The sequence below is a fragment of the Talpa occidentalis genome, unplaced genomic scaffold, assembly GCF_014898055.3.
Source record: "Talpa occidentalis isolate TD23 unplaced genomic scaffold, MPIMG_talOcc4v2.1 talOcc4.2198, whole genome shotgun sequence".
Taxonomy (NCBI): domain Eukaryota; kingdom Metazoa; phylum Chordata; class Mammalia; order Eulipotyphla; family Talpidae; genus Talpa; species Talpa occidentalis.
In genome coordinates, this window is record NW_023602294.1 from 1,413 (window position 1) to 12,275 (window position 10,863).

Sequence of the window (10,863 nt, forward strand, 5' to 3'; positions counted from 1 at the left end):
GTCCTTCTGCCTGCTCTGCTCCCCGCTCTGGCTCTGGTGAATTCTCTCGCCCTCCCGCGCTTCTGACTGTACCCAGTGCATGTGTAACCAAACAGACAAACAAACAAATAAATAAATAAAGCATGCCTCCTTTAAAAAAAAAAAATAAATAAATAATAAAAAAGATTTATTACATTTAAGAATGACTTTCTTTTTTTACATAATTAAAGAACAGTTTATTTAACTTGCTTGGTATGGCTACCTTCAAAAATGATTTTTTTAATTTTATACATTTTTTACATCATTTTTCATTTTTGCACAATGTATGCATTTTCATCTTGGTTATAGTCCTCATACAATTCCCACCACCCTTGTTTTGATCTTACTCCCTTCTCCCCCCAGGTAGTGTGTCTCTGGTTTATAGTTGCTTGTTGATTTTTACTTTATTATAATTAGTCTTTTTCCTGGTCCCTTATCTAGGTTTTCTAAATTACTGCTATGAGTGAAATCATCCAGTATTTTTCTTTTTCTTTCTGGCTTATTTTGCTGAGCATGATCCCTTCCAGCTCCATCCATGTTGCTGCAAATGGCATGAGTTTATATTTTTTGATTGCTGAGTAATAGCCCATTGTGTATATGTACCACATCTTCTTGATCCAGTCATCTATTTTGGAGCATTTGGGTTGTTTTCATAGCTTACCTATAGTAAATAGTGCTGCTATAAACATAGGTGTGCAGGTGCCCTTTTGAATTCATGTTTCTGTGTCCTTTGGGTAAATACCTAGGAGTGAAATTGCTGGATCATATGGAAGCTCCATCTTTAGCAGACTGAGGAATCTCCACACAGCTCTCCACAGTGGTTAGACCAGTTTGCACTCCCACCAGCAGTGCAGGAGAGTTTCTTTTTCTCCACATTCTCACCAAATGACTTCTGTTTAAAGGAAGGAATTAAATCCATAAATATTGCTGAATTTGCTGTTTTCCTTGAATTTGTCCAGATTCAGTGATAAATAATCATCAAACATGATCTTATTTATTTAGCAATAAACATATTTCATGTTGAAATTGTCAGAGTATTAAATAACTTTCTTGAATATCATAATTCATACCAGAGCAATGGCATTGATATTTGCACTGTTTTACAAAAAGCAATGATGGATAAAACTACTTGTATTATGAATCAAGGCAATAGCACTGACTCTAGTCGGCATTGTATGTCTCTGCTAAATACTTGCAGAAAAACAAGCCAGTTATCCTTAAAATACCTTAATAAAGCATCAAAAAAAAATTAATTTTATTACATTTTGGTCCATGAGAACACATGTTAAAATTCTTGATAACTTAGTTATAATACTCACTACTTACCCACAGGGAAATATTCTAAAGACTACCAATAAATGCCTGAAACAGGGATAATAATGAGCCCTACATATACTGTTTTTTCCTACACGTACATATCTGTAATAAAATTTAATCTATAAATTGGGCACATTAAGAGATTAACAACAATAACTAATAATAACATAGGACAAATATAATAAAAATATTGTAATAAAATCTGTGTGACCATCCATATTTCACTGCTCCAAAATATCTTATTCTATCTAACATTCTAGGAGCACAGTTGATTCTGGGCAATTGAAAACAAGAAAAGGGAGGGAGGGAGGGAGGGAGGGAGGTAGGGAGAGGGAGAGAGGAGGGGGGAGGGAGGGAAGGAGGGAGGAAGGAAGGGGGCACTATAGAAAAAAGAGAAGAATAAGCTAACTTACCTACAGAAAAGGGGTTAGTATATTAGCAAATCAATTCATAATATATGAAAGAATTAACAATGTCATTGGATTTATTTATGTGAAATCAAGGTTGGTTCGACTATAAATTTCCTATCAAAGGTAGATTTCATATGGATTTTGAAGCATTTGACACAATTCAACACCCATATGATAGAAACTTTCAGTAGGGGGGAAGTTCCTCTCAAAAAAATGCATATAACACTATTCATAATGAAAAAAGAATTAATTTTCTCCCTAAGTTGGAAAAACAAAGATAGACATTCTTATTACTTGTATTCGACATAGTACTGGAAATTCTAGTCAGTGCAGTAAGACCAGTGAAGAAAATAAAAGGCATACAGGTGAGAAGGAAACAAATATCTCCCTAGTTACAGGGGACATAATTTTCTAAATAAAAATTCAAGGAATCTACCAAAAACAAACAACAAAACTTCCTAGAACTTATAAGTAAGTTTTAGTAGAATTGTAAGATATAAGATAAATACAAAACAAAGACTATATTTCTTTATATTATTAATGGACACTAATATTAAAATTTAATGCCACTTATATTTTCTCAAAATAAGAATAAATTCTTAGGTGTATTCTACACATACACATAGGATATACATGCAGAAAACTACAAAAATGTTAATGAAAGAAAAAAAGGAAACTTAGATAAATGGAGGACACTGTTTATGGGCTGGAAGACTCAATTATTAATAAAGATATCAGTTCTTACACACAAGGTTATCCTGTTAACCAAGATAAGTAATCAGACTATAATGTATTAGGAAAATGTTTGATGACCAGAATCATGACTTGGGCCAATGACAAAAGGGCAGTCTCAAGGTATTTTCCAACAGGATCAGGATATAAGGGGGTTTTAAGGCTCAACTACTAGTTAAGTGGCCATAATTGGTAGGCAAAAATATCCAGGCAGAAGGTGGGGAATCTGTTATAACGATCAGCAGGTGGTCTCTTGCTTTTTTCTTTTTCTTTTTAAAGATTTATTATTTATGCAAACAAGAACTGGGGTACAGGCCTGAGGTGCGGGGAGTGAGAGGATTCACCAGAGACAGAGTGGGTAACAGAACAGGCAGATTGACGAAGTACACTGCTGAGGGAGCAGTGGGCAAGTCAGGAGAGGTCTGCTGGGCCATGTGGGTCCTCCTCCTGGGCCAGGGATTGAACCTGTGCTGCAGTGGCTGCGGGTAGCTTCAGAGTGCTGTGTCTTAACCCCTTGCACCACCAGTTTACATACTGTACTTCATTTATATAAAGTAGTTGAAATGACAAGGTTCTATCGATGGAGAACAGATTAGTAGTTGCCAGAGGTTAAGAAGGATGTGGTGACTGGAATCAGGAGGGTTGGCTACAAAAGGGCAAAATGAAAGATCTTAGTGGTGACAGAAATGCTGTTTTGACTGTCTCACTATCAGTAATCTGGCCGAGATACTGTACTATATATAGTTTAGCAAAATGTTATTATTGGGGGAAACTGGGTAAAAGACACAACATCTCTAAGTGCTATATTTTATGATTCCATGTGAATCTAATTTTCTCAATTTTTCTAATTTAATTGAAAATGGGTTAATTTTCAATGGGTTAAGCATCAGATGGGTTAATCAGATGGGTTAATTCTCTTCCACTTATCCTAGTTTCAATTATTCTTTAGAATCAAACCTCTTATTTCAACCACCTTTTTCTCAACAGATACCACCACAACAACTAACATTACAGGCACTTGTTATGTGACAAAGAACTTTATGTGCTAAGAATTTTATGTGCATTAACTTATTTCATTCTCCTAAGATAACTTTTAATTCTACTTTCTCAGGACTACAGTCCCAGACACCACCCTCTCTACTTTATCGTCATCCATTCACTCCATTTTTTTCTTATCTTAGTAATGAAGAGATCTCCATTTCCCAGATCAGGTCAATCCTTTCATTTAAGCACGGAATCCTATCTTCCCAGGACCTTAACTCCATCCAATATCCTCTTTACTATATTTTAAACCCCTCCCTTCCTATTAGTTACATTCTGTCCGAACTGTTCAAATCTCCTATCACTCAAAAGCTTCTCTCACCTTAGTATCAGCCATTCTCACTACCCTTTGAGAAGCCATCCTAAACATCCTGCTCCTTCTCCATGAAAGCCTGACCTCTTCCCAGCACTTGACACCACTATCGATCGCTTTAAAATCCTCTCTCCTTTAGGCTTCTCTGACATCTTGACCCTGTGAAAGTTGAGGTAAGTGACACTGGTGACCTAAAAGGGAGGAAACCAACTATAATAAAGGGGGTTGAGAATGGCTGAGGAGGCAAGTGAAGACTGTTACATTTTATTAGCACCACGCTCTAACCAACTGAGCAGCCCTGACTGTTACATTTTCAGGGGGGTCTTGGGAGACCAGAGAAGGAGCTACACTGGGCATTAAAACAAAATGACCGTGATTTTTACTCTCTTTCCCATCATTTTCACTCTTTCCTGCCCGGGTCTTCTGAGAGGCTGCAGAAACTCAAGGAAAAACTAGAAGGTAATCTAGTCATACTGAATCTTTGTCACACTGAATTTGTCATACTTGATCTTTGTCATACTGAATTCCAAGCAACAGCCAGCGGGCGCGGCCGGGTGCAGCGAAAAAGGCGTGCTCTGCCGGCCGTGCAGACCTGTCGCGGGCGGGATGGAGGCAGCCCTTTAGTTGCCTGCGGAACCCAGGAGCTGGGCCGCAGTTGTACCTCCGCGCGGGGCCGCTGGGCGGCGGACGCGTGCGCGCTTGCGCGGCTGCGCTTCCGGCCCCGGCCTTGCGAGGTCCGGAACTGGGCGCGGGGAATCCTGTTACTGGTCCGGACCTTGACAGCAGCTGCTCCCCGAAGATCCCAAGGTCGGCGCGGAACACGCACGAGGCGGTTGGAGGCTGGCGGAGGACCCAGGCCGCAGCGGCGAACGGAGGAGAGCTAGACCGGCCTGGCTGGCGGTGCCATTTGCTCTGTGCATCCACTATCCGGCCCCGGCCAGAGCTGACAAAGGGCGTGGGTGTCGGGTGGGGGATAGAGGAAGGATCTAGGTTAAATAAATTTTTCTGCAGATTCAGTGCCATTAAGTCCTGCGAGCCCATACTGTTTAAAAAAAAAAAAATGAAGAAATTAAGGCTTAAGGAACTAGAGAGTCGCCTGCAACAAGTAGATGGATTCGAAAAGCCCAAACTACTTCTAGAACAGTATCCGACCAGGCCTCACATTGCAGGTAGGGCGGCTGGTGATCGCGCCCTTGTTTGGCAAGTTCGTCCTAACACAGCGTGATGAAATAGTTTTTTGGATATAAAGAACGTCTAGAGGATTCTGCTCTAAAGCTACTGATCATGTTAGCGGCACTGACTTTATATGCATTAACTCATTTCATTCTAAAGATAACTTGACTCCATAACTAAAGAGACTCTCTCTTCCTTCCACTACCCACCCCCCACACAGATAGTTTGGTTTTCTTCATACTCCTTACCACTTATCAGACATTTTTAATGTATTTGTCTCTTTCACTACACTATAAACTCCCTGAGGGCAAAGAATTTGTTGATTTTTGTCATACTGAATTCCCACTGCCTAAGAGTTTCCAGTACTATGAGGAGCTCAGTAAATATTTGCTAAATGAGGATCATTTTTACTGCAGTTGTCAGTGGAAAGATTCCCATGCTATACTGCTCCCTAAAATGACTACTAGAGTTTGTACCTGAGGGACTGGGTTTAACAAATTCACTGTAGATGCTATAAAAGATAAGAATGAATTTCAACAATCTGAAGATCAGCAGTATTCCTTAATGTGAAAAGTAAAGGGGAGAACATGGGGAGAAATATTTAATAAATTGTCAGATTCACTGGGGAATCTTAGAAAATTTAATTTATTGGGAACACAGTGTAAGGAAGAATTCCTTTCCACTCCAACAAAGTTCTGTTTCTAAGTTTTGTTTCTTTTTCTGCCAATGAAAATCAAGGGAAATACATGCATACCTACATTTAACTGCAACATATTGTCATAAATTCAACCAAAATTGGCACAAAACGAAGATCCATTAGTGATTACTTCTTTAGTGTGTTCTGACTAAAGGGTTCTCTTAGTGGAGTTCAATTTCTTTTTTACCTAAGAGTGGCTTCACACCCAGTATGCAACATGTACATGTGTGTGCTCATTCTTTGAAATACCAGCTTCAAAGTCACTAACACCTGCAGCAGTAATCAGGACAGCACAGTCAGCCTGAGCTGTCACTATAATTGTGTATTGATAAATGTTCTGGATTCTGAAGTATCAATGATTGCCAGTAGCCCTTGCTGGGTTCAGATATCCACAGTGGTGTTACTCTTGCTTTACTTTCAGTTTACTTTAGACTTGTGTATTTGAAAGATCCCTTTCTGATCTCAGCAGCTTCTATCCTGTTCATTTGTTTTTTAGTATCAGATCTTATTAGATTATGAATAAGTATCTGTAAATTATTAATATAATGTCTGCATATATGTATCTTAAAGGCTATATAGTGTGGTTGTAGGTCTCTTTCTTTGATCTTCTAGCTTGAACTTACGGTAACTCTGCTCCAGTGGCAAACTGGTATATATGTTCTGTGTGATTTTAAGGTTAATATTTGTTTAATATTAGTGGTTCCTAGCTTTACAGACTTCACAGGCCAGTAAAATTCTAAAAAGTAAAATTTTGGAGGCTGATAACAAATTGCCAAGAACATATTTTGACAAGGAAAAATAATTTTAAACCTATTTATACTTACAATCATTTCATAAAAATATTTCAATATCAAACAAAGATCTTATTTTTGTCATTTTACCTCAAAGTTTTGTTATTCTTGGCATTGTCGGCAGCTACTAGTTTTGGGGAACCTCTGGTAAGTATTACCCACCTTTGTGGGGCTTCTTATTACACACTAATTGTTATAACTTAATTGTTTTTAAATAACCTGGAACATCAATTGGAGGAGGATTAAATACAAGAAGCTGTTTTAGAATAATTGCATTTTTGTCCTCGGCTTCCTTACTTATTCCCTAATTTTTTTTTTTGTCTTTTAGCATGTATGCTTTATACAATCCATAACACATATGATGACATTGAACATAAAATGGTTGCAGATCTAGGATGTGGTTGTGGAGTGCTTAGCATCGGAACTGCAATGTTAGGAGCAGGGTAGGTGATCCAGTATATATATATATATATATATATATATATACTTGTTGGGTATGGGGTGGTTATAATAAGCATAGATATATTATATTCACGGGATTCTACAGTATGAGATGAGAGCAAAAAGCTGGCACTGAGTGCATTTTAAATGGACAAAACAAACTACTAAAAGTCAAAACTAGTAACAGAAGCAGTCAGATGCCTACCTATTATACAGACTGAGTTTCCACCCTTCTAGATTGAGAGGTCACTCTTTTGAAAGGCAATATATAGCATGGAGACAGTGGCTCTGGCAGTTCAGCAACCTAAGGATCTGACTCCAGGAGAGTGCTATGGTTCCATAGCCCCAGGTCCCTACTCTAAACAAGCACATCCCCAGTGAGCCATGTTTTCCTCATGATGAGCATTCCCACCATAACCAGACAGTAACCAGCAACCTTGCCGATCTTATCTGGATTCATGTGTTCTGGGCTCTGATGCTGCTTCCTGACAGAGATGCCCCTCTTGCAAGGACCAGAGGAGCTGTTACAGTTTTGTAACATACTGAGTTGCAGGAAAATAGTTAATTGTAATAAATGAATTGTATGTAAAAATCTGTGAAAAAAAAAGACAGCATTTAATTGAATTAAAAAGGTTATTGTTTTGACATGGGGCTACAAGTAATCATTCTGTGTTTTGTATTTATAGGTTATGTGTTGGATTTGACATAGATGAAGATGCATTGGAAATATTTAATAGGAATGTGGAAGAGTTTGAGTTAACAAATGTTGACATGATTCAGTGTGATGTGTGCTCCTTATCTAACAAAATGTCCAAGTCATTTGACACAGTAATTATGAATCCTCCCTTTGGAACCAAAAATATAAAGGTTAGTAATAATCAGGTATACTGGTATATTTGTATGTTTTTTAATTTTTCATGTTTTCTATTTATTGCTATCTATTTGATGAGATATCTTCATCATACTGCTTCCCTTTTTTTAATTTATTTTGAGGTAACATTGGTTTACATCACTGTATATGATTTAGAGGAATAGGTTCATACCTCCTCAGATGTGTATCACCACACCCCAGAGCACCCATATCACTTTATCATGTACCACTGGAACTCTTCTCCACCCCTCACACCACAGTAGCAACCTTAATTCTGCAGTCATTTTATTTTGGTTTAGTTTTGTTAGTTTTCTTTGTTTTGTTTTGCGTGAGTGAAATCATCTGACATTTTTCTTTCTCACTGTGGTTTATTTCACTAAGCATAATCCCCTGCATTTCCATCCATGTTGTAAATGATAGGAGTTCATCTTGTTTTATAGCTGAATAGTATTCTATTGTGTATATGCATCACATCTTAATCCAGTCATACGTCACTGGGCATTTGAGTTACTTCTATAACTTGGCAATTGTAAGTAGTGCTGCAATGAACACAGGAGTAAATATATCCCTTCAAATTGTGCTTTTACATTCTTTGGATAAATGCCACATAGTGGAATTGCTGGATCATATGGTAGATCTATTTTTAATATTTTGAGACACCTCCATACTTCCTTCCATACTGACAAAAAGTTGACAGTAAGTTCAACATTTTTCATGTGCCCATAGGCCATTTGTAGGTCTTCTTTAAATAAGTGTCTGTTTAGCTCCTCTGCCCATTTTTGATTGTGTTCTTTGTTGTCTTTTTATTGCGTTGTATGAATTCTTTGTAGGTATTGGATATTAGCCCCCTGTCCTATATATGATGTGCAAATATTTTCTCACATACCTACAGTGTCCTTTGTTTTGCTGATAGTTTATTTCACAGTGCTTTTTAGATTGTTTATTTTTGTTCCTATTTTCCTTGATGTTAGAGTCCAGTCCCCAAAGACATCCCTGAAGCCAATGTTGTAGAGTGTTTGCCTATGTTTCTTCTGTGTATTTAATGATTTTTTTAAAAAGATTTATTTTTATGTATTTATGCATACAAGAGCTGGTGTATAGGCCAGAGTGTAGGGGCATAGGACAGAGAGGATTCATGAGAGACAGAACAGGGAGCAGTACAGGTGGACTGACTGAAATACATTGCTGAGGGGAGCAGTGGGTGAGGCAAGAGGGGTCTGCTGTGCCATGTAGTAGCTCCCTGGCCTGGGATCCATAGCTTCATAGTGCTGAGACTTACCCCTTGTGCCACCAGGGAGGTCCGTACCTAATACTTTTTGATGCTAATGTAAATGGGATTGTTTTCTTGACTTCCTCCTCTTCTGGGTCAGTATTTGCATGTAAGAATGCCATTGACTTTTGAATACAGATTTTTTAGCATGTCACTTTACTGTATTTTTGTTTCTAATATTTTTTTGTAGAGTATGAGCAAACCATTGCATCAGTTTTCTTTCTTGTGATAGCCTTATCTACTTTAGGTAACAGTATTGTTGGCTCCTAGAATACGTTTGAGAGCATTCCATCTTCCTCAGTTTTTGGGAAGAGTTTGAGAAGGATAGGTATTAGTTCCTCTTTGAAACTTTGAAGAACTCACTGGTGAAACTATCTGGTCCTGGGCTTTTGTTTTTGGGGAGATTTTTTATTACTGTCTCAGTTTCCTTGCTTGTGATTGGTCTGTTCAGGTTCTCTATTTCTTCTTGATTCAGTCTTGGAAGGTTGTATGTAGAAGCAAATTTTAAAACTATTTTCTCATTGATTGGGTTAATGATCTTATGACTGTTCATTAAATAAATCAGTTTCTTTACTGTAAAGTTTTATAATTTTAGCTTAAATATAAAGTGCATTAATTGAATCACTAATTAATGGTTAATAGGAGAAATCATTAGTTGAATTGCTAGGGAATGGAATTAAAAATGTTTTTTCACTAATTTGTACTGAGTATTCTTTTTTCTTAATTTATTGTTTATATACCATCTGCTTACAAGAATGATTTACCTAACACTTATGAATGGTTATAAGTACTACATACATTTTATACTTTTAAAACCTCTATTAATGCTTTAACACACTGAGGATTTCAATATATGATCATCAGTAACAGAGACTCATTGTGGCTATTAATTTTGTGTGTGCTGTGAACAAGGAGGATAGTAAGAGGAGAAAAGACATAGTTTAAAGTCCTTCCTCTACCCCCTGCTATGATTCTGATTATTGCTCTACTTGTTTCCTTCTCCTATCTTTGAAAGTCACTAATTTGGAATATAAAATTTTTACTTTAGCCTTATTTAACCAGATGCTATAATTCTGGTTTTAGTCTATCAACCTTAAAAGATTTTATTGAGATATGTGTACCCAATCTTGTTGCACAAAGAATTTGGAATGCTCTTTTGAGTTTGAAAAAAAATATTTCTAAATACCCTAGTATTCATTTAATCTTGTATTTGATAGCAGGTGAATGAGGAGTTTTTTTCCTACTCTCAATAGGAACAGATATGGCTTTTTCTGAAGATTGCATTGGAAATGGCAAGAACAGCAGTATATTCTTTACACAAATCCTCAACTAGAGAAGTAAGTTCAAATCAGCATGCTGTTCTTTGTCACTTATTTTTTTTTAAATATGCAATTAGATTTTTTTTTTTTTTATAGAGGCATGTTTTTTTATTTTTTTTTATTTGTTTTTTTGTTTTGTTTTGTTTTATACTGCAATGCACTGGGTACAGTCAGAAACGCGGGAGGGTGAGAGAATTCACCAGAGCCAGAGTAGGGAGCAGAGCAGGCAGAAGGACGAAAGCACACTGCTGGGGGAGCAGCGGGCGGCAGGAGAGGTCTGCGCGCCATGTGGGACCCTCCCCAGTGCCGGGAAGCAGCCAGGGATCGAACCGGTGCCGCGGAGGCTGCGGGCAGCTTCGCAACCCAGCGCTCAACCGCTGCGCCACGGGAGGCCTCTTTGTCACTTATTTTTAATTTCAAGACAGTTTTTAAGGATTTGTTGTAAATACTAAGTATTAGGGTATCTCTTT

At 37.6% G+C, this 10,863-nt stretch overlaps 1 protein-coding gene across 1 annotated transcript; it reads left to right on the forward strand.

Annotated features, from left to right (window-relative positions):
* Positions 1-4,573: 4,573 nt before the first annotated feature.
* LOC119253876 (rRNA N6-adenosine-methyltransferase METTL5-like) lies at positions 4,574-10,411 on the forward strand (the record flags this gene model as incomplete). The annotated part of the gene is made up of 4 exons (XM_037521126.2): positions 4,574-5,000; positions 6,821-6,935; positions 7,620-7,800; positions 10,328-10,411. Coding segments are annotated over exons 1-4 (489 nt in total), but the record flags the coding sequence as incomplete, so codon positions are not given.
* Positions 10,412-10,863: the final 452 nt, after the last annotated feature.